The 25,373-nt window shown below is 46.3% G+C and overlaps 1 protein-coding gene across 2 annotated transcripts in view; it reads right to left on the bottom strand.

Moving 5' to 3' along the window:
- LOC116433909 (uncharacterized) overlaps positions 1-25,373 on the bottom strand; it is a 62,878-nt gene that overhangs the window by 23,555 nt on the left and 13,950 nt on the right. Inside the window, exons 1-2 of one of the 2 annotated variants that reach the window (XM_031992545.2) lie at positions 20,816-21,209; positions 1,559-3,766 (exon numbers count right to left, since the gene is read on the bottom strand). In XM_031992545.2, coding sequence (XP_031848405.1) covers positions 1,559-2,553 — 995 coding nt within the window. In that variant the 5' untranslated portion in view covers positions 2,554-3,766; positions 20,816-21,209. Of the gene's footprint in view, positions 1-1,558; positions 3,767-20,815; positions 21,210-25,373 lie in introns of those variants that run through there. The other variant, XM_031992553.2, reaches the window with a different exon arrangement.

The following is a 25,373-nucleotide window of genomic DNA, read 5'->3' as shown; positions in this document are numbered from 1 at the left end:
ATTCATTCAATGTCGAACGATCTTCAACTATTAAGTAGTAACTATTAAAAAGGAACAGATGCAGTCACCTTCAAATGGCACAATTGCGATACTACAAATAAACACAGACATAGGACTGCTAAGGGTGAACAAGTGAGACCCGCAGCCGAAAGAACGCTTTCGTTTCCACAAGGTGCATGCCCGAACGAGGCTCTGCCCGAGGAAAAGAAACGTCCCGGTGCGGCCGACCCGTGGAATCCGTGGAACACACACGGGTCGTCTCCCTTTTCGAGTGGAGACCTCGCTTAACTGCGACCGCGGGGACCGGCGCGACCGCATCCACCTGGGAGTCGCGCGAGCGCGCATCCCGGTAAAGTTGCTTCGATAAAAAAGTTAACGGGCCCCGTTAAAGGATTTTGTAACGACGACTCGCCGGGCCGAGAGGTCGCGGCCGGCATTATCGGGGATACGGCAGCCTTTCTTATTGCGTTAATTAATTACGGATCTTAGTTGCCGGCGGTCCCATTACAACTGAAAAATAATTGAACTGGATTCCAGCGTGTCAATGTCGCGTTTTTCTCGACGGGACTGGCCCCGGCCCAAGGCCCCCCCCTCCTCCCGCCGTTCGCCGTGCCGCGATTATACCCGTCCCGATGCGTCGCTCTTTTTGGACAGGCAACAAGGTTGTCCCCGATGAGACACGACGCACGGCGAATACCGATATGACATAATCAATAAGGCGCTCGTTAACGGGCACCCGGCCAGGATATAATTCTCGGCCCTGCGAATCCGCCGCGGGATTCTATCCGACTGGTTCTCTTAATTACCACGATTTCAGGGGATACTGTTCGAGGTCGTACCATGGAGATCATTGGTGTCGCGTGACGAAATTGTCGAGTCACCATTCTCTATTAACCCCTTGGCCTATGATTTCTTTCTTGACTCTGATACGGCTACTTCGTCGTTAATAATTTATTAGAAAAAGAGAAAAATTCTAAGCATGTTATGTCTATATTTCCTTTTAAGTATAATACTTGATTACAGAGGAATAATGTTTACTTTGAACTCGAATGAACTGAGTAATATATATTTTATTGAATCATATTGGAAATCACCACGAGTCTCACTCGTTGTAGGACAAGGGGTTAAGGACAATTGTTCGCAGATATTCAACCGATAGGAGGTTGCGTTACCTAAGTAGCTAACAATTGTCCTCAATGCTCCTCGGTTAGCTCTGAAACAATGGTTCTCAGCTTTCTCGTGTCGCTACTTGATTCTTATTAATTAGAGCCGGCTGTAATTAATAGTGCAAAGGGTTAAGACCTTGTCATCTTTCTGAACGACGCGCCACTGTAGTGGCTCCGTCGTTACCATACATCATAGATCATACCCAATTGTATTACTAACTATCAAAGTAAACTGTTAAAGTGAAATTCTGTATCATATCTTTCACAAAACAGTGGAGAACAGCATCGTCCGTGCAGAACTCTGGCGTACAGAGAAACAGGCCCGCGTAGAATTCAGCCGTGCCTAAGAGGTTAAAACACAGTATTCGATCCGGCAATTATCGGGGACTCACCAGTGTCCCTGGTACGAGGTCTTGACGAGCTTCACGGTGAAGAGGAACTGTATGGCGCACACGAGCAGGCAGCACAGGTTCAGGGACAACGCCAGGGCGCACAGCGCCAGAGTGACCTCGTACACGATCGTGTACTCCTCGGGGCTGATCAGGCTGCTCGGGGTCACGGTTAACGGGGAGATCTTCAGCAGGAAGATCAGCGAGAGCAACGCGAGCAGCAGCGACACCAGGCACAACAGCCCGAGACTGGTCAGTGTCTCTTTGGCGCCGGCCTCCTGATCCTTGTGGTTCCTCGACAATGAAGACGACCAAGAGGCGTTCAAGGGGAACGCGGTGGATCCGCCGCCGCCGCCGCCGGTCAACGGTCCGCCGGCAGCTGCCGGCTGTAGGACAGGTGCCGGTGACGGAGTCGCCTGGCTGGGCAACCTGGACAGCCTGGAAATGTCGAAGCCGCCGTTCACCTTCGGCCTGTTGTCCTGGTGCAACGGTACCTGGCTGACCACCGTGTGCCCCAACGTGTTCGACACGTTGTTATTATTGGTGTTGTTGTTATTATTGTTGTTCCCGCCGGCGACAGGGCTGACGCTGTTCACCGAGTGCTTCGACGTGGAGAGGGTGGACAGGTTCAACGCGTGGCTGTGGTTCAGCCGTTGGGAGAGGTTGTTGACGCTCAGCTGGGAATGGTTCAGCGGGTGCCGGTGCGTGGAGGACGGCGTGGTGGCCGGCTGGTGATGGTTGCCGGTCCTCTGCTGGGACGCGTGGACCACCACCGAGTCGTACACGTCGACGCCACCGCCGCCCCCGCTGCCGTTCCGGCCGGCGCTGTTGCCCCCGCGAACGTTCCCGGTCTGATTGTAGTGGTGATCCTGATGATGGCCGGAATGATGGTGATGATGGTGGCCGCCGTGCAACGAGCCCGAGCCCGACTGATAGTCATTCTGGTGATGCCTGGAGCCCGCTGACGACGGTTGCCCCGTCAGGATGTGCTTCAGCATTACTCGACGCCGCTGGGTCCCGCCGCGGGAGGAAGAAGCGTCTTCTTCTCCTTCCCCCCGGTGCCGCTACATCGCGCGACCCTCCCTTCACGCGTGGCCACCTCTTCCCGCCGACCGGACTGCGCGCGACCGCGAGCCTTCTCCAAGCTGGGAACTCAGGGGACAAAGGGGAACAGTCTCTCTCGAAGCTGGGACTCCCGAAGAGGATCCGCGCGATGGGTCTCGCCCGCGGGGAGAATTAGGTACCAGGGCTCAAGGAGTTGCTGCACACCAGCTCGACCATGGCGACCGGCGCACTCCCGGGCAGCCGCGGCGCCTACATAGGTCCTCCTCCGGCGATCAGGCTTCGCTGGGACTGTTCCTGCCCGGTTCTGCGAAGCGAGACGCGGGAATCGGTAGCCACGTTGCGCCCCTGATCATGATTAGATCCTCGGCCGCGGTCTGATCGGCCTCCTTCCGCGATGCCGCCGCTCGCTCGCTCGCTCACTCCTTCCTGCTCGATCACGGATGATGGGAACGGGACCGTCTGCAACGAGCCGTGCCACCGCCGGATATATATCATCGGTCGATCGAGACGCGATCGGTCGTTCACTGTTCCCCGGCGATGCCCGCGCTAGGAACGAGCATTCCACCGGTCTTATTAACGCCGTTTAAACGTCGACGCCGATCACCGAGGTCCCTCTCTTCCGTCAGAGAAACATGGGAAACGACGGACGGAACGCGCGGCCGACGATCGCATCGGTCCCCAGCCGAGGTGCGACGCGCGAAGAACCGTTTCCAGCGGGTAGTTGACGAACGGAACTGCTAACTATCGGTTCATTCCCTCGCACGCGGCCGATACCGTGGCAACCACGATCGAATCCAGTTTTCCCTCGGCGTTTCCGGTGTACGCTCTCGGAGTCCTCTTCGTCTTCGTCTTCTTCTTCTTCTTCTTCTTTCGCCCGCTGCTGCTCGAGGCGGCTCGAACGCCGCAGGTGTTTCCAACCGCTGCCCTCTTCTTGTCGGCGAGGAGTTGTCGCGCGGAACGATCACGACGGATCGCGGCAGCGTAATGGCGGGGCAAGCGTGGCCCGGGTGAGCATGATTAGATCCGTCGCGGACGACCTTGTCAATGAGAATGGCGGCTCGTTAAGGCGGCTGCTGCCTCGGTCTGCCTCTGTGTCGGGATCCGGCGGGCTGCTCGTCAGCCGGCATGGCTTCCGAGATGGTCCCTCTGGAACAGGTACGAGGATATAATTAATGGACCGTTCGGCTGTTGCGCGGCCCGTGCGAATCGACCGCCACCGTGAAAATGAACGACAGCCGGCCGCGACCGGCTGTAATTCGATTTGACTCGACTTATTTTCTGCGCGGGAAACGCCGCGTTAAGCTGCGGATACGCTGTGCATCGCACTTCCGACGATGTCTCGCGACGACGTTGATGCGCGCGAACGCGTCGGAGATTAGTTCAATTCGATCGCGTTAGCGCCGACAGCGTCTCGTTTGCTTCTGAATGTTTAACCCTTTGAACTCTAGGCTTCAATATTGTACCAGTTGTAATATTAACCCTTTGCACTCGAAAGCTTTTCACTTGAAATATTCAATAGTTTGCGATTAGATGTAGCGAAGATTCTTTAAAATGAATTTATCAAGAAAACACATATGAATTAGGGAACAAGGACATTTTCTTTGAATATTTCACGTATTGCTGCTGTGTACAATGGTTAATGGTAAATACCAAGGCTTATAATTTCGCTGCATTAAATCATTTGGCGACTGGAGTCGCCTCTCGAGTGCAAAGGGTTAATATTTACTTATTGCTGGTAAAAAGCTCGAAAACCATTCTTAGAAATTGCAGTGAATTGGGTCTATATTTAGGTCAGATATTTAGATTTTCAATTGTTTTTAACAGTATGCTGAATCATACGGAAGAACTATTCTTTCTATATACAAAATTAGGTTTATAAATATATTCTTTTTGCATCAATATCTGATGTAATAATTCTTTTGAAAAAAAGTAGGCTATCTTCTCGATATACCCTAAGTTTGCGCGCTTCTGCGACTCGCTGTTCCAAAATAACGTCACCAGGTTGCTCGCCGGCGCGTCCGCCGTCTTAAGGGCACGTTTACAGCGGCAGAAGCTGAGCGCCGATCAGGGGAACGATGAAATTCCTTTGTTTGGCGTGTTCGTAACGGAGCCGCATTTACGTTTACGGCGTACTTTTTCGTGATATACCACTCCGCGGAGGCCGGAGATAACGATAATTCTTCTTTAGCTCTCGGTAGCTCCACTATAAAACGCACCGGAGAAAGATATTTTATCGTCGCCCCGTTCGGCACATTAGCCCGACATCTTAGCTCCCATCGCAGCCCCGCTGTAAACGTACCCTAACGCGGATAATAATGCGGGATGCGGATTCGATGGAGGATACACGCTGCAACGGCGGAGCACCTGATTATCTCCTCGGGTTTTAACGACGTGCGAGTGGAACGAGGATGTTCACACGATTTTCATGCGAGGAACGGGCTTCTGTTGTCGGATGTCGGATGGAAACTCGTTGTTTAGCGCGGTAAGCTTCGAAAAAAAACAGACGACTCGGAGGGAATGTTCCTGTGATTAATTTTACTTTGTCGCGTTTGCGGGGGGAAAAATGCAGAACTGCTTCTCCGCGCCTCGGTGTTAACAGGAGCACTACGCGCCAGACGAAATGACTGGTTTTGGTTTCCTCGATTTGCTGTTATTGATATTTTGAAAGCGTTAAAGGTTCGACGTGATTTTGAAAATAGTTTCACTCGAATACTATGATGAACGTCGGAAGAAACCGAAAATATTACGATTTTTAATTCGGCGAATTCTGGAAAGCATTTGAAATTACAAAAATTTGGAAATACGGGGATTCTAATGTATCGATATCTCGTCCCTTTGTCCTTCATAGTTTTAATAATTTTATTGAAACAAATATATTTTGTAACTCTGAAGTTACAATGACGTTGAACGTAAACGTCTGTGCGTACAAAAGTTTAAGTTCATTAATCATTTAATGTCGTTCGTCATTTTGCAATAAAAAATTGAATAAATCAATTTAACCCAGTACACTGATGCGTGACTTCAAAGTCACTCGAGCCTACAGAGGGTTAATTAACCAAATACAATTAATCCTCCAACTCTCCCCCTTTCCAACATCTTTCGATTTCGTTTACTGCCCATTGTGTCAGCGTTTCATTGCCTTCTTACTGTAAAGAGAATGCCAAAGCAACAATGATTTTGTTCCTCTCGTAGCCGGGTCATTCCAGGGAACACTGTGACGCATGGGAATGCGAGTGCACTCGTATCTGCGGGAACCATTCGATCTGAATTGTAACCGGCGCCTTTTATAGTGTACTTATCCGCGTGAGCGACGTCCGCGCTATGAATTTGTAATGAATTACGGTACCGGGGAATCCTGCAGTCCCTCTTCTGTGTACAGAGTAACTCGTTTTAATGTTTCCCCGCGCGATCACTGTCGAGATACGAGCGAACTGGCGCGTGCACCACACGCTCTCGTCCGCCACTAATTTCCTATCCAAACAACGCTGACCTCTTCACCGGGTCCGCGTATTCTTTCAGCCGCGCGTTACGCGTTGGATTATCTGTCGGTGCAGCTTTATTAGACGATAAAGCTGTCATACGAGTAACGCGGGGGACAGTCTAACGGCCACCAACGCCGCGACTCCGTTTGCTCCGTGGATTACAGTTGTTTCGTTATCGGTAACTCGGAGAGAAGGGAAATCTATGCGCTTCGTGAATCTGTATTTCGAAGAGCGAATATTAGAATCAGTGTTTCGTTTTAACTTCGAATTAACGATACCGAATAATAATATTAACCCTTTGAACTCTGTAGGCTCCAGTATTGCACCAGTTGTAATATCGAATATTTTAATGAATCAAAGAAACTACCCTGAAATTATTAGATTTTCCACATATCCAAATTTTCTACTGAGAAGGAAAATAAAAGATCGAAGAAATGTTGCATTTACCGATACGCAAACTGAACTTGAAATCAATTCAAGTATAACAGACGCACTTGGAATTTCTATAGAATCTCAAAGAGCTTAACTGCTCGGCAGTTCCAGCGTTGGACTAGATTCACTAGAAAATTCAAATCAATTCAACTCTTAATAGACGCACTCTCGGAATTTCTATAGAATCTCAGAGTTCAACTGCTCGGCGTTGAACTAGATTCAGTGGAAAATTCAAAAGACTGCGCTATCGTACGAGCCCGAACCGTTTCATTCAGACCTACATCGAATTCTCGTTACGGAGTTAATAGTACTATCTATAACCGCCGATGCACGAGGAACCGAGTCGATAAAGAACCAGGAAATCACAGTGGATACCCGGTAGCGCAGCCGACTACGGTAACGCGACCGAATTACCGTGTCGTAAGAATACGCCGGGGAGAACACGGTGGCAGCGGGTCACTTCCTCCCCCGGTGTATTTTCCGGTCGTTAACTTCGCCATAATGGGATATTAAAGAGCCGGGACATTTAGATCTGCCGCGGGGACTACCGATCTCTCCTCAACCTGTTCATTATCGAATTACCGCGCGCGTATCATTTCCACGAACGAAACGCGACGATCCTCCCGCTATCGCGCCGCAGACGCCGCCGCCGCCGACGCCGCCGCTCCCATTGCATTGTCGCGTAACGGTTTCACTGCCACCGTGCTTTCGACCTCTCTTTCATAACTTTCTACTTCCTTTCGATAAATTATCCTCGAGGTTACCCGCGCGTATGGTCAACGGAATCGCACGGTACCGCACGTTTCCGCGATTCATCGTTGCATATTTCAGCTACGCTTTCTCCTCTGCTACCTTTGCCTGTGCTGTTCGTAGCTATTTCTCTATGTTATTCGAGAAATTATTTTCTTCTAGGGAAACGGAAATTATCTTTAATACTGAAACTACCAGCTTGATGTATTTTCGCAATTATTAGAAGGGTAACGAATGTTTCTCTGAGAAATTATTAAAGACGTTATTAAAGAAATTACAAAAAATTATTAAAGAAGTTCATTTAGGACTGCGCTAATTGAATTGTAAATCGATTGAAGTCTGAACAGATGAACTCTTGGACTTTCTATAGAAATTTTAAAAACTCAATTGAAGTGTTCGGTGGTTTTCGTGTTAGAATAATAGTTACTTTCCTTATTCAGAGCTACCAGAGATTTTTCTTAGGTTTCAGCGTTAGGCTTAATTTATTAAGACGAGTAAGAACTTTATGTATAGAATTTTTAATGGAATTTATTGAGTCACTATATAGATCAAGTTTGTATTGGAATCGATTTAGTATTGCTTATGGTTTGTAGTTTCCTAGCTGTGCACTAACGTTTGATTTCATAGTTTGTATTAGAAGAAAAATTAATAGAGATCTTTCAAATATTTTTTGTACACTTCCCAGTCGCAATTCCGAGCTCCGATCCATCAAATCGCTCGACGGATAGTTTCCTGTATCCCTCGGCGAGCGAGACTCGCGCGCGCCTCGCGCCGAAAAAATGGCGGTCGTCGCACGCGTAACGAAACCGTCGAGACGCGCCGTCTCCATCGTCTGTTCCGTTATTACGTGCCGTAGCCGCGGGCGAATAGTCATTACGGATCGACGAACCCGATTGTAACGCGTCGCGGCGTCGGATCGAGCGGAAAACGCTTCTGTTGTGCGCCCCATTCCGCAATGGTCCTTCGAGCGTGACGACGACGATCGTGAAGGATCCGCGGAGGACGCGGCGATCCGACGATTTCGTCGAAAAAACGATCGACTGAAACGCGGATCGCGGAAATCGTCGAGACACTCGCGACCGTTCGCCTCGCTTTTCTCGCCGTTCTCGCGATATGGGTCAGCGGCTAGTATCGATCGAACGATAAGCGACCGTTCTCTGGTCAGTAATGTTACCCGATCAATATTTCCCGGCCCTTTCCTTTTTTTCTCTAAATCCCGAGCTACCTGCCATTGAAACCGGGAAACTACTTTTTTCGTTGCTTTACACTTTATCGTTTATAGCAGGTTGCGAAGTTCGTGCCGATCTTTTTGCTGAAGTTTCAATAGTTCGAACATTTGCATGGAATTGCAGGAGTTATTGGGAATTCAATTATTTTTGTCGAATATTTAGTTAGCAAGTCAAGAATGTTACTGTCTGGTAGAAATTTGGGGGAGTTAACTGAGTTGAAGAAAGAATGGATCGTAGATAATTCAGTAACATGAGATATAGAATATCGCATCTATTGTTTATTAATAAGGAAGAACCTTGGACAACCTATTACACACTACCATGATAGATAACAAAATACCAAACAAACATTAAAGAATGATGTCTAAGCCTTTACTGACGAGCATCCTTGAAACTCTGCCAACGAAAAACTGGACATCAAAGTCCCAAATATAAACTAAGAAAACCGCGTATCAATCTCTCGTTATTTAACCCTTTGACCTCTGTGGGCTCCAATATTGCACATAATATTAAATATTTTAACGAATCAAAGAAACTACCCCAAAATTATTAGACCTATTATTAATTATTAGATTTCCATTAAAAGGTCGAAGGCATGTTATAGCATTTTTATTTTCACTAGAGGTACCACAAAAATTAGTTGCTAATAGATAACAAAACCATCAGAAGTGCTAAGGCTTAAGGAACGAAATAATTCGCATCGTTCGATCCGAGATGCAACAGCTCGAAGTCGCCATTACGGCGGCATTCGAGCGCGAAGTTTAAATCAGTCGAAACCGAAGCGGACGAGTCCCCGAAAAGGTTTGAGAGTCGCTGACCGAAATGCTCGAAAAATCGACGACCACGAACAATGTTCGAACTTTTCCTTTGTTCGGGTCGCTAGAAAACGATCCACAAGAATTTGCGCGAGGATCCGCGATTTGATTGTCATCGTATTTCTCGGTATCCGATCGGTATCATCGGGAGCAGGGAATAAAAGGCGCCGGGACTAAAGGGCCGAGAGCTGTTCCGTTCGAGTTCGCCGGGGGCTCGGGGTGGATCGTCGATATTTCATTGTGTCCCGCGTGTCCGGCGTGCACCGGTTCCCCCATTGATCGGTTTTAGACGAGAAAATAGCGGCGATCTTTCGGCCGGAACGACCGAAACGAGAGTCGGCTACGCGCGGCGTCGCGGCCCTCCGCGTGGAACAGCGTAACGGTATTGGATCGAGCCGCCGATGGTATGTATTTGAAGAACCGCGGGTCGATCTTCGATAGAGCCAGTTACTACCTTCGACGAGTAACTGAAATCCACTCGGGAAACTATATACGCGCGAGTGGGCAGGCATATCGGACTCGATCGTCCCGCGAACAAGTACTGGGACGTCGTTCTTCCCTTGTACCTGTGATTCCGGTGCGCTCTGTTTTCTTTTTCGTCAACTGTGTATCTCCACTGGATGCCGATGACACTGCATTGGAGATTTCACGCGTCAATTGCCGATTTTTGCATTCTATGGGCGATCGCGAGTGGTTTTGCAGAGAAGAAAGTGAGAATGAATGTGTTTATGTAGTTATAGTGATGGGGTGATGGTGATATTAATTATGTAATATTGCAGTATTAATTAGTATTGGTAGAGTAGTAATGGATGATTATATTCATTATATTATGATATCGTAATGTAGTTATTGATATTAATAAAGTGATGGATTGAAGATACTATTAATCTTCGACGATGACTTCGCGTTTTGATTCGTTATTGCAAAATCCTCAGTATCACTGTTTCTACGTTCGTTTAATATTCACCTGTCCACGTTATCAGACTGATTCGCGGTTCCAGTTTCTTCTCGCCAATGAAATATAAAATTTCGCTGTTCACCGTTCAAATGCGCTGCGCTCAACCGAAACAGGAGAAAAACACGCTTCGCGCTGTCTACGCGTCGCAGGACAGCTCGCGATTGTGCCAATCAAATATTCTTTCTGACGGAACTGTCTTGGAACGAGATCAAACCTGCTCTGGAACCTTGCCCACGGTATCGATGCGCTGTTCGTAAACAACGGGGGAATATTTTATCAGACAGACTACCAAACGTGATCGAAATGCGAACGATATTATAGTTTCACGTAATTCTCTTCCTTCCTTGTGAGAATTTGTCGAAATTTCGCTTCGAGTCCCATTGACTGAATATTCTAACGTCGATTCTTGCTGCGAAAGTAAACGATTCACGCAGAACTATCGCGATACTGTAATTTAGGCAACAGATCTTTCGGTTGGCAACGGAAGAGTCGAAGATCCAGAGGTACACAATGAGTATTCCTCAAACACGGTTTTCAAACGATCAATCTGGAGATTCCCCGGAACCGGTATCATTCATCCTGTTAACCGGCAGACGACGAGTTAACCTGTCAATCCGATTAACCGGCTAACTCGTCAGTTTTCATTTTGTCCTTTATGTACCGAGCAGCTATTTCACTTATTATAATTATACAAGATCTGCCAGCGCCAATTACATTGCACCCGAGCAGATTACAAAATAATTGGTCCCATAATAAGACTCTCATTAGTCACTGTCTAGCTCTCCGAGGGTTTCCGTATCAGAAATCCAACCAATTAACAGTATATCCATCAACTGAACAACAGTTGATTTTTCTTCGTTTTCCCACAGAACTTCGAAAACTTGGGTACGCAATTAAAATCGTCGATATCATCATTATCACTATTATCGAAGGTACACTAACACCTCAATTAACGGAACCTCCTTCATCCTTACTCCCCATTATCCAAACCAAAGCATCCTCACTTATCCTATCATCCAAACCATCAATCATCAAACGACCCAAAACCATTATATTTCACCATGAAATACCATCACAATCTATGCAGTACAAAATTAATAAATGTCCACATAGGAATGCGAATTAGCAATGTATTCAATAGTTTCAATAATTCCATCGAACGAATATATTTCGTAACTTTCAACTTACAATGACATTAAACTTTCACGCCTGAAATTGCAATAAAATGGAACGTCGAGTCTGACTCGACACAGAACAGCTAAGGGTTAAGCTTCTCATAATCTACCACCATGTACACCAAACAGAATATCCTATGCGCCTTGATTTATATATAATTCCTCTGGCACTTAGCTAAAAATCCAAACCTCATTACATAATCCCCTTACGTAAATTCCCAGCAAAGAACGTTCGAGTGCAAAGGGTTAAAAACTTCCTCAGACCTCGGTCCACCTTCCCATCCTTCCTCCACCGTCAAACTTCCTCTCGAACAACCGTTGGACCGCATAGGGGACACCATAGCAAACCTATCCGATCCTATTAACGGGCCTTGTTCGAATTTCGCACGCACCTTCTCCCCCGAAGACGACGCGTCCCTCTCCCGCCGCCGACCTCCTCTCGGCCGGTCATCAAGGTCTGCGGCGCTCACGGTTTTGGATTTTCACGGGGGTAACATGACTCGGGATCCCGCGGAGAGTCCCTCCTCCTCGATCGTTCGCGCTGCCCTCCGCTCCGGTCCCTCCGGCCGCGCGGCCACGATGTTCCAGATCACGTGGCACGAAGCTGAACCGCAGAATCTGGCCGGCTCGCCGGCGAGGAGCGGCGAGAGGCGGCCGGAGGGGAGGGAGGAGAATCTACCGGGGAGGAGAGGCCGTTGTCAATAGCCAGACTTGACTCATAGAAACGGGTTCCGCTCGCATTCCGGACGTCCAGCCTCCTGCCTGTGGTCACGCTGCCCTCGTCCAAGCTCACCGCGTCTATCTATACGTGTGCGCATATGGTCGGGGGGGCCGCCGCGCGCACGCCGGTGCGGATCGGCCGCCGATTTCTGCCGCGCCGTTTCGTGGGACACGCCACGGACACCTGTACCGTTGGGCCTCTCGCGTCCCCCGGCTCGCCGGTGCCGGCGCGCTGCCCGTAAGCTGGAAAGTCACATGGCCGAACGCGTCCACCGCCGATGATCGGTTCGGTATCGCTGTCTAACTCCTCGCGACTAGCCCGAGGAATGCGGCTTCAGTCGGTCAGTTTGCATCTTCTCCGGTTGTTCTTGCTGCGAGTTTGCTACTTGTTCGTACGGTTACGCCTAATTGAAAGCGGAGGATCCGAGTGACGCACTCGGCTTGACAGCAGTGACGCAACGGTTTCGACTCTTGTTGGCTCTGTCGAGTATTAATACGTTAAGCGCCGTGTCGGTCACCGGTGACTGACGCTTCTGAATGACTAAAGAACAAGTAACGTACGAGACAGATGTGAAATGAAAATGTTTGAGGCGACTAAGTTGATAGTGTAACGCAAATGTTGCAATGCCGGACGATTTATAAGTAGTCGTACTTTTCTGAGCTACAGAAGACTCTATGGGGAAACGATTGAGATTTTCGTGGCGCTCAACGTGTTAAGTGAGAGTAATAATAGGTAGAATTGCACGAATCGAAATCGACTTAAACTGTTACTAAATAATGTTGAAAGAATTTGGTATCCGTCAAATTGGGTTCCGTGAATCTAGTGTTAAATATTAAATTTTCTAATTTCACTGCGTCAAATCAAGTGACTGACACCTCTCGAGTGCAAAGGGTTAATGATTACTCGCGTCGCGAATCAACGTTCCTAGCTTCTTAAGAAGCTCGATTATGACTATCTGAATCATCTTGGTTTGAATTCCTGATAATCCAGGTCCTGCTAATTCACAATCTCTCCCTTGGTTATTATTAAGTTTGTAACCTTATTTCTAGTATTATTCGATCATTCGAATAATTTGACTATTCGAACAACAGAGGCTCCACTGTACTGTTCCATCATTCTATCATAATCTGAATCATCTTGGCATAATAAATACGAAACCGACTGTTTTCCCAAAGTTTCACGATGAACAAGTAAAAGAAGAAATCAGGAAGGCAATCGAGGCATCGAGTGTTAGATCACTAATCGACTCGAACAATGTTGTACCCGTCCGCGATCCTCGGATCAGGGAAGAGCTACCGTGGACGCGGCTGACAATTTTATTACGCTGCCTCGGAGCCGGGAGGAGCACCCCGAAAAAAATGAACACGCGACTAAAAATGAAAGAGAGAAGACGGCAAAGAAAAGGAACAAGTCGCGGCAGTATATCGAAGAAATGAAAACCTGATCGGGTAGAGAAAAAGAGCCGAAGAACGCGCGGCGGCAGGGTTAATAGCGATTCGAATGAAAGCTGGTTCTCGGCATTCCGCGAACCGTGACAATCATTTGCACGTCTCTTCCCCCGGGGGACGGCCCGCGGACGCAACATGGTAGCTGTCTTCGACAATCGTTTCGACAAATGTCCGCGCGTAAATTGTCGTTGTAAATATACCCGGCGGTAAGGGTTGTCGATAGAGGAGCCGGGAGAGCGTGAGAATGCCAACGAGAGAATTTCTTTCAGCGGCGTTACCGCGATTTTGCATATACAGGCTGCGCGGCGGCGGCGCGCGCGAGCCTGTTGCATGCGGGTAAGGCCGGAGTCACACGAGCGTTGACTTCGACGCTTCGTTATTTCCTGTAGAATTCGTACGAATGTACGCGAATGAAACCCTCTATGGGCCGAATTTTTGTTCATTATCATAATCTGTGTAGTACAAAATTAATAAATATCCGCATATGAATACAAATAAACAATGCATTCAATAATTTCAATAGTTTCATCAAACGAATATATTCTGTAACTTTCAAGTTGCAATGACGTTGAACTTTCATGCCTGAGCGTATGAAAGTTTAACTGATCACTTAATTTTATTCACCACTTTGAGTGTTCAAAGTTACATGAGCCTACAGAGGGTTAACACGTTGTATGTTACGTGAACTAAATCGAATTACTATATTATAATTATATAAATATTCCTATATTATAAATAACGCTACCTAATATGCTGATGTTCAGCTACACGAATGTGCGATATTAATATTAATATACGATTTGATATCTTATTTCTTCCATTTTATGTATCTTGCTCTATGAAATCGTGCGGCGTTCAACGTGTTAACATTACATTTCCTATAATGCATCATTTCGTGAAATATTCAAATAAAACAGCTTTCCTCAATGTACGCGTGATTTCTCGACTTAGTTTCACAAAATATCGATTCTATCTCATCAGAAAAAATCCGTCGAACGCAACGTTCACGTGTAAAGATGACTGTGAGATGACGCGCATCGGACATTCGATACGAATCTCACCGCATTCTTCTGTTTTATGGGTTTTACGGCGACCAATCGTGTAAGCGATGAAAACAGACGTTAAAGCAGATGTCGTGGTATCACTGGCTAATTAATTATGAGAATCGTTGTACTGAATTATTATAAAACTAGTTTTCTATCCCGGCAGTAGGAGACTCCGAGTTCGCCTTCTGCAACGTTAGCCACACGGATACGCTTGCCATATGCTTCCGTAGGAGATAAAGCTTCTAGCGTGGAATACGCCGAGACCTTATGTAGACAAATATTTGCCGGAAGATAAACGAATATTAAATTACAGACTATCAGCCGCTCGGAGGCGAGTGCTTCTGGAATGCACTTGGAACTATCCGTACACGTGGAATCTGCCACGGACATCGTCAAATGTTGTGCTCTACATGATTTCGCTCTGGAACAAGATAATTATATGCTGAAGCATAAAGAAACTGATGCCTGAATTCTATATCGTGCATCTTACTGTTATAATTGCTTCTAGCGCGCCGACGTGACAATTTAGGAATCAACACGCTCGCAGTCAACCCTTTGTAGAGATTCTTTGAAATGTACAAAACCTTTAATAAAGATAAATTATACATCAATTGCTTAATTAATAGAAAAAAGAGGAACTACTCTCTCTTGCTGTTCCAGTAATTAAACCATTTGTCCGCGACTTAGTCTTCCAAATATGAACATTTTATCTCGTTGAAATTCTTTGTTCTCGTTTGTCTCGTCGAAATTTTCGAATTCCACCGACGAGAGATTACAAAAACGTCAACGTTCACAAGAGGCAACTGATTTATGGTTTTTACCGAGAGATCGGTCATTTCCTGGCGACGAGTTCGTCAAAATCGGCGTTCGTCGGCTGAACGCCCGTGTGACCACGGCCTAAAGCCGCGCGGCGCGGCGCAGGATCGTCGCGCAAGCCCATGCTTCGTTTAATTTACGATACGTCAATCGCCATTGGGGAACGGGGAAAGGTATATGCTCCGGGGCTGCCGAGTCCTAATTAGAATCTGCAATCCTACCGACCATAAATAACGAAATTGAAAAGCGCCGAGCGGGCCTCGAGAGGCCCGTCGCGGATTCGAAATCCCGAAAACGCCGGGGAAGTCACGTCCGTGTCGTAAACTCGGTGTCTGTGTCGCGAACCTCTTTCCAGATTACTATTCCACAGAGTGCCGAGGTCCTTTTTTGTCACCTTTTCTTTTTCGATTTTCCGCCGCGTTTCTCCGCAATATGGGATTTTTCGAGCGGAGCGCCTCAAGTTGGGCTGTAGAAGCGTGCTGCGAAAGTTTTGGAATTGTTCGTGGTTGAACACTGTTTATCGAGGTTCAAAGGTTATTTGGAAAATAGCAACGTTTCGTTTTGAATAGAATGGTGATGCTATTGTTTGAAATTCTATTTGAATAGTTGAAATGAAACACCAATCTACTATTTTATTTGAAATTCTATTTGAATATTTGAAATGAAACACCAATCTATTGGTTATTAGAATATCATTACTGATTTCATTCCTTACTATAATGAACTAAACCTTTCGTCCAGTTTTAACACTAGAACTACTGTACTAAAATAATTGGTTTCGATTGTTTTGGAATTATGGATATCTCAAAAGCATTGAATATCTGAAACGATCTTGAAAATAAACAGATTCACTTGAATACTATAATGAATGTTCGAAGAAACCGAAAATAATTTACTGTTAATTGTTTTAAATCTAGTTCTAGTGTTAACTGTTTCTCGGTGTATTCACTACGAACATTAGTTGACAACGAAATTCAGCGCAGAGTTCAATTCCTCGGAATTCCTCGAGGAATCCTTCCACGAGTTCACGTTGAAACATTCAACCGACGAGAAATGAAACGTTCCGCCGAGTAATCAAGAGGGACGGAAAGTTTGACAACGACGTCACGAGAGCCTCACGCTGGAAAAGTCAATTGCAGTGTATTACGAGGATCGTATTGAATAATACATGCTGTATAATACATTGTCCATTATTCCTATTCAAGTCAATGTGCGCGTGGAACACCCTGTAGAGCGTTGCCGCGAGTGCATCAGGTACAAACAAGACGCTATACATCATTTTCACGTTAAAATGGCAAACGACGGGAACGGCTGCTCGTGATCGTGTCGTGAAACACGATAATTTTAGCGCTCCAGGAGCGTACCGTTTGGCGCACCGGCCGATCCCGTTCACCGTTTCCCATACGGAAATCATTTGCGCGCTGTCTCGCGCGGACGCTTGTATGTACCGAGATCACCGGGTATCACGGTTGAATCTTGATTGATCAACTCTTTTTCGTCCCTGACGATTCATTTGTTCTCATCTTTGATCATCCTAACCGTCAAGATTAATTTACATAATGGACCTACTGTGGGACCATTCGAATCTCTCAATTATTCGATTATCCGAACCATCTTGGCGTCGAGTGTTTCAGATGATAGAGATTCTACTGTATTATTCGATTATTCGAATAATTTGACTATGAGAACCATATTAGTCTCAATTATTTCGAATAACAGAGGTTCCACTGTTACATCATTCGATTATAATCTGAATCATCTTGGTTCTAATTGGTCCTGATAATCCAGGTTCTGCTAATTCACAATCTCTCATTCGATTCTTATTAAGTTTGTAACCTTATTTGTAGTATTAGTCTCAATTATTTCGAACAACAGAGGTTCCACTGTTCCATCATTCGATTATAATCTGAATCGTCTTGGTTCTAATTAATCCTGATAATCCAGGTTCTGCCAATTCACAATCTCTCACTCGGTTATTACTAAGTTCGTAATCTTAGGGATTTACTTTTTGCACAGAAGTAACAGGGTTCGCCGAAGAGGTTTCGTCTAGTGTTTCGAATAATGTATGCCCGGTTCTGGCGTCCACGTAGGGTTTCTGCCGGTGCCAAACCCATCTAATCCCTATGCCGCCAACACACAAGCGACTAGTCCGCGGTGCACGCGATATACAGAGTGGTACATTGGGAACAACCCGACGCAACGCCGACGACAGCTAAAATTGCTCGATTATTAATCAGTTCACCGAAAACAAGCAAATAGAGTCTTCCTTTGGAGATCAAACATTGGTACCGATAAAGTGGCCTCTCACGTTGATTTATACCGAATAAATGAAACGGATATTCAAATGAAACTAGAGATATCGATTAAGAGGACGGAATCACCTAATTAACGGTGACGTTCTGATTATCCTATAAATTATGCTCGCCATGAAATTCCCAGGAACATTCCAGTCGAATTCCTCCTGAAATATTCCAGCTTCGCCGGGGAATTACTACAATCCAATTAACTATCTCAACAGTTCGCTATTTAAATGACATTTCGTTCGCTCCTGTGCCGCGAATTCAAGTAGCTCGAATCAGGTAGCGGATCGATCCGTTCTATTCGCGAGCGAATTAAACGCGATGAAAAACTAAATCGAGGACTAAGCAAACATAACCGACGGTAAGAAAGAGAGAAAGAGGGAGAGAGGGGGGGAGAGAGAGAAAATGAGAAAACAAGATTAACTCGAAGGAAGACCCGTGGAACGCGGCCGGATTAGACACGCTACCCGATAGATCAATGGATCGCGATTCCGCGCGGCGGTACACCGCACCGGTCGTACCATTGAAATTAATCGATCATTAACGCCCTGGTTCGACCCGGCCCGCTGAAATGCATTCGCGAACAATGCATTCTATTCAGTAGTGATGGGAGTGACATCGGTGCTCCTCTTGAGCATTAACTACGAGTCGCCTGTCGGGAATGGCCGATACTTATCGGAATGTTACTCGGTATCATTCGGCACGAGTAACGAAATGAATAGACATCAAGACAGTACTTAGCCAGTTAAGTGTGGAATTTGGTTTGAAAAATCTCTCATTGTGCGCGCAATAAAATTGAAAAATGGAACGTGTACTCGTCGAAGGACGAATGCACGTAGAGTATATTCTAATGAAAGACCAAAGCGAAACAAAGAATTACATGTTTATGTGAAAAAATAAAGAATTCATCGCTGAGAGAATTAGTATCATGTCAAGCTTTACGATGACGTGTACTCGTCACACACAGTTAACTGGTTAAAGTGAAATATAAATATATGGATTGCTCAGGATCAAGCCAGTGGAAGTGACGAAAGAATAAAATTGATTGATGTCAGTGCATCGGTAATGACGAATCTACTGATACTAGTTTCATCTGAAATTAGGTTGAAAGTTTTACTTCAAAGTAGCGTGTATAATGACGAATCAATATTATAAATAAATCAAGGTCATAGAAAAGTTCCGAAGCTTAACTTAACACTAGAACTATCGAGCATTTAATACGATTAATACGCAATTCCTATAAAAACTGTAGCAATAGATTATTTTCAGTTTCTTCAGACATTCATTATACTACTCAAATGAAACTATTTTCAAAATCATTTCGAATATTCAATGCTTCGAAGATATCAATAATAGGTAAACAAAAGAATCGAAACCAGTCATTTTGACTTCAAATACCCAAAGATACAATAAAAACAATAAGATCATCATAGAAACTAATCTTCTCCAATACCACTATAGAAACCAATACACTTCTAACAGTTCACACATTCCCCAAACTATTTATTCTATACAACATTGCACTTTTCTACGAATGCAGATGAACGCAAATTGTCTATCAAGGAAAAACTATTTTCCAAACCGCGACACTTGCCTAAGCATCGACACGACTTGAGCAGTATCATTTCCCATCGCTACTATTCAGGCCCCGCATGTGCGCAGCAGAACGCGAGCGAACTGGATCGCGCGGGCGCTCGCGCGCCCGTGATTTATGCCCGGGATCCCGTGCATACACACGCACAGAAACGCACACACGCGCACCGAACCGTGCGCCGGCTGGAATTAAATTACTTTCACGGAGCATTTGCCTTCGTGAAATCGACGCGATCTTTTTTTTCCTCCTCCTCCCCCCTCTCTCTTTTCGAGGGCCGTAATCTTATTACGAACAATACGCGCCGGACGTCCGCGTTTCATTAAGCCGCGCGCGGGACAATGGCGGCGGGGCCCCCGCAGGAATCCATATCCGCGCGGATCGTTAAGGGCAACAATTAAGGCTAATTAATGACAGGGATAATTGGGCGGATGATGCGCTTCCCGAAATCAGTATGTGCTCTCTAGGATGGCCCTAATTGAAAGCGGGATGATCCTTCGCGGTTGAGGAAACGGTCTAATCACTCGGCAGGGCTCGAGCTTCGGGCTGGGAGAAAGTCGTAAAAGTGTATTAAACCCCTGCTGATCATTTTGTTGGGAGGAATATGGCGGACGGTCAATTATACTTTGATGGATATCAGTTCTACTCGTTTTCGTTGCAATTATTTGTGATATTGTTATTATGCTCTACGATTATCGTGCGTAATTACATTATTAATATTGTTTGCTGTTAATAGTAATATTATTAGTATCGCTATAGAGTATTAATGATATTATTAATACTGTTACGTTATGTAATTACCATCGTATCGTACGATTGCTCTCGGAAGCGCTTTGCACTGTTCGAATTTAACGACGCTTTCGAAGAGTCGCCAGCCCTTCGATGCCTAGTTTCGAATCGATGCGACCTACGGTTGAGAACCTTCGGTTTCTAATTCCGCGAACGGTCTGTTTTCCTCTCCGCTCGTCGCGATTTACCATCCTCGCATTGTGAGCAAATTATGTGACTTTTATACGTCGTCGGGAAGACTGACTATACTGCGGTAGGTCTTTCACCCTTTCGCAACGCCGACTCGCTGCGAGGTGATCTATCGGGAGGCAGCGAAACGTTGAAAGCCAAAATGAACTCTTTCGAGTTCTACTCGTTAGCAGCTTCATTCGCGCACCTAAATCTGCGTGGCTGTTCCATTCAGGAATAAAACCATCGCGAGATGCACGAGTCTTGCGATCCTCTGTTAAATAGAAATGAACAGAAATAACGCATCGTTCCTATTTAAAATATTCCTCCTCCAGGAGAGAACAATAAACACAAATAATTCTATTCAATAACAACATCCACAACTTCATTCCAACTGCAACGTTACTTCACAAACAGCCACGTTCAAACCTAAGACGAGCAACTCCAAAAGTCTCCCGAAGCTCCCGAAACTTACGAGTCAAGGAATCCGGCTGACCGAGAACAGTCCGAGTACCCGAACGTTTCCCACGAAGACAACCGCGCGAATCCTATCCCTGGGCATCACACAATCACCGGGCACCTTCGCACCACCCTCCTAATTACGATAAACCCGTCGAATCTCTGCGCGCTCCTTCGAGAACCGTAGGAGGAAAGATCAACAGTCGGTGTCCGTTGACGCGTTCGCTTTCCCGTTGCCCGGGGTTAATTAATCGCGCACACCGCCCCCGTGCTGCCGTCGACCTCGCGGAAGACGACGGTAAAAAAAGAAAGAGAAAAAAAGAAGAAACGGACGCGAGCCGAACGGTGTTGGGGAGCCGTCGACGGAGGAATTAGCGGCGACGTCCGCGCGGCGCCCGCATGGGAACGAATAAAAGCCGAAAGGGGTGCGCGGCGCGACGGAGGCCGCACCGGCGGCCGGCGAATTCGTGAAATCGGATGAAACTCGCTCGGATAGGACTTCACCCGTCATCGGGGAAACCCCGCGTGGCGAATAAGCCGGTAATAATTCCAGCGCGACGCGCTCCCGCGGATCCAGGAAAGCCGCCACCCCTTCCCGGCCCCAGCCGCACGTAACACGAGCCGCTTTTTCTCGATTTCCTTAACGTTGCTCGCTCTTCTTCACCGTTCGCTGGCTCCCCCGCCCCGCGTCCCTCGCCGAGAAACTTGTTTCGGCCGCGGAACCGAGCGGGTTCTTTGAAACGCGGGAGAAACGTGCGAGCGCTCCTCCGACGCGAGTAACAGGGGTTGGAAGATGCTTGGGGATCGCTTAACGGTGCTTGATCGTTGTTTGTCATAGCTTGTTTTCTGTTGCATGTGCGAATAGATTTTCAATGAAATTAGACTGTTAAGGATTGTTATATATCTATTATTGCGTAATAGATGAAGCTGGAAATTGGATTCGTTTGTAACTGAGGAAATATATGTTGTAAGGATTACGAGCAGATTAGAGGATTGAGGTGGAAGATTTTAAATAGATCTTTCGATTTTTGGAATGTTTGGTAGCTTGAATTGTTTCATCTTTAATCGAGTCGAAATCGTAGAGTAACGGGACATATTTGTAATCGACTGAATGAAAAGGCATTGAATTAGTGAAGAGGCTAGAAGCGTTTCAGTTTGTGTGAAGATTCATGGTCTGTTATGCTAAATAGTTCCCGACGAAAGCAGCCTCAGAATGTGCCATTGACGGGAGATCGAAAGATCAACGGGGCATTGTCGAAATAAATAAATACACGGAAGTTATCGTCGAATTGAGTCGTTGCGAAACGCGTCGATACGAGAACTTTTCATCTCCCGCGCGCCTCGAATAGCTCGTACTGTTCGAATCATTTCGCCCGAGGGAAGTACACGTTTCAAACACGGTAATAACACGTTTCGTTTCAAGGTCGTGCGTTTATGGCATCCCGGAGAGTTGGGAAGCTGAAAAATGCTCGCCACGTGGGGAACTTAGAATCCGAAACTCGCGATTCAATTGGAAACACCGCTCGGATCGGCTACGGCGCCGATAAACAACGAGGAATTACGAACATTGTAGAGTCGTCTAACGAAGATCAAAGGTCAACGTCTATATACAACGAGCAAAAGTAACGTCGAAGGTACAAAACTTCAAACGTGAGTTCATACCGAAATATCTACGCAAGATTCTTTTAAAACCAGATTGATTTAATAGATTAATAATTAATTCATTCATTATAACGCATCCTGAGGTATAATCCAATTGAAAGTTTAATAAATGCACTTCTACGAATTCTCATTCGATCGATAATTTTAATATTCAAATACCAACGGCGGCGCGACATTCTGTCCACGAATCCCGTGCCCTGGAATTCGCAAAAATTCTTCACCGTTCGAAATTATGTTAATTCCCTTCGCGGTCTGAATTCCGGACAACTTCGAAGTCAACAGAGTTCACGGGGTCTCGCGTCAGGAGAAAGAGATCTCTATTCGCGGCTGTGAAAAGTTCAACGTTTGAAAGGAAGACAAATCTGTCGACTGCTTTCCATTACAATGGGCTTCGGGTGCATCGTCTCTATCGAAGGCGACGAGATGATGTCGTCGGCCGACGTGAAAGAAGCTACGTCGAACATTGTGTTCTGCCGGGCCTTTTCAGTTTCACGAGCGCGATATTTGCGCGGTCCCTGGTACAATACGATCGTCTGTCCCCGTTATTCGATTCCTCGATCAATTTCTACGTTAGCGGCGAAAATATGTTCGTGTCAATTGAAGCTTCAACGTTCAAAATTATCATCGAAGCATAAAATAAAGAACTCAACAGATGAAACGTAGATGAAACAGTTGTGTTCGAGAATTCACGCGAGATTTTCATTGTCGAGAGTTACGTCAGAAATCAACAAACGTTTATAACGAGGAATATTGTCGAGCTGCGAAGGGTTAATAAAATCATTGACGAGAAAACGGGAGCGAATACCTCGGACATCCATTGCCCCGCGCGAGCGTTCATTCCGGATATTTATAAAGCGATAATAATTACTCGCGCGATAGTAAACTATTATTAAAACGGCGGAGAGGAAGTTTGACCAGTTACGACGCTCGCGGTGCACGAAAAATCACGCGGCTCGGATGCAATCGAATTACACAGACACGGCGCGGCGGCTTGCGCGCCGGCGACTGCGGTCCGGTGACTTCAACGCCCGGTGAGAACACGAACGGCGCGCGCTCCCGACACGTTACCGCGGAGCGAGCATTAATATAAAGAAGCCGGACGACGATCCCCTAGACCGGATTACCACTTTTTCTTCGTTTAATCGGGCACGGATGCGTGTCTTCTGATATTTATGCAAAAATGACAACTGACATGGAGTGACAAATCGTTTAAAATTAGTTTCGATACGCTGACAACGCGACCGCCGCGGCGGTGGTCCGTGATTAATTAAACCGGATAAATTCAATAAACCGCAATGTCTGTAAACTTATCAATCCCGATAGTTGACCTGAATTTCAGCTACGTAGCTGCGAAAGATTTGGATTTTTTGGTTTTCGTTAAGACATCTATTTGCCTGAATGAAATGCAACAGTGCCACGTAATGGAACGTTTCCAAATTCCTGCTAACAACAATAATAAAAGCTATTATAAGGTAGTTAAGATAGTTATACACGATTATTACATAGCTATAATCAGATAATAACTACACGAGTATCAAAAGTGAATAACACAAGAGGTTAACAAGCCTCGAGTTTCCACCGTAGGAAAATCGCGATCTCTTCCGCGGCAGGAAAAAGCTCGCGATTCCCGCGTGGGTCGGCCGGTTTCCGTTTCTGCGTAACGGGCGACGTAATAGGAACTGAAGGGATCCAGCGACGACGCTAGATCAACCGCAAGGTCAATGATTTTCCGAGCGGACCGATGAACTTGCGCTTCGCGCACATGCACCAAGAGTGCATCGAGAGATGCTACGGCCGAAGAGGGAATCACTGGGAGAATGAGAGAGGCAGAGAGAGAGAGGGAGAAGGAGGGAAGGCAAGGTCGTTGCCTAGATAACAGTTGCAAGGTACAGTTGGCTCGCATGCCTGAAACGATGCGACCAGACGATCATAGTAGAAGGGAAAGGGCTGCAGGGATCGCCGCGAGTTCCCGCGCGATATAAATTATTTTCGCCCTTGTAATGGCACCGGATCATTCCGCGCTAACGCGTGTTCACTTCGTCTTCGTCCCGCGACAGGAATCTTTCCTTGGGACTGAACCTCTTGTCTAGAACTCGAGGACAGTTGATACATTCTTGTCCTTCGTTTGATCGTAAAATATTCTGCAATGGAATCCTTGGGATTGAACCTCTTGTCTTTCGTCTAGTCAGCAAACATCAATGTCCTGACTATCCATAATTTATCAGCGTCGATCGATTCACAATATCACGGTGTCCCAAGTTTCTGATACAATTTCAAGGTTCCATAACGTTCTGTGCAACTTCGAATCCAATTTTCATATCGCTCCTTCTAGGGATGAACATCGATTTTCGACGAGAAAAACGATCTCGAGGTTGACACGCGAAATAAAATCGTCTCAGCGTACGCCGTGTTAACCTGTTAACAGGGTATGACGAGTTGACTCGTCCTCTGCATTCAACTGTCCCCTTTCATCGGCCTTCTTCTTCTTCTTATTCTCGTCTGCCCGGCGACTCTCGAGGCTTCATTCTTTCGCAAATATCCATCCGCACGTGAACGGCCGATAAAATATAAAGACGCTGACGAAGTCAGTTAGGATTATCCTCCCCAAGGACACGGTTCGCACCCGGAAGCCGCGGCGCAGCGCGGCGGACAGAAACCGGGCCGTGGAAGCTTCGAATCCTGGTTGATGCACCTGGGCTACAGGTGTGCGAGGTGCCGACATTTTTTTTCAGGACGGGGACGAGTCCCGAAAGCATTTCGACATTCAAAAATATTTCACTTCCCTAGAATTTCGAGATCCGGAAACACTGATCCACGAAACGAAAAGAATACCATTTCCAAAATTTTACAAATTCGAGTGCCTCTACAAACACTGAATAATTATTTCAATGCCGAATCCATCGGGAATTCAA

The sequence above is a fragment of the Nomia melanderi genome, chromosome 10 (assembly GCF_051020985.1).
Source record: "Nomia melanderi isolate GNS246 chromosome 10, iyNomMela1, whole genome shotgun sequence".
Classification (NCBI taxonomy): domain Eukaryota; kingdom Metazoa; phylum Arthropoda; class Insecta; order Hymenoptera; family Halictidae; genus Nomia; species Nomia melanderi.
Note: the sequence above shows the minus strand (reverse complement) of the source record. Positions and strands in the feature narration are given on the sequence as shown.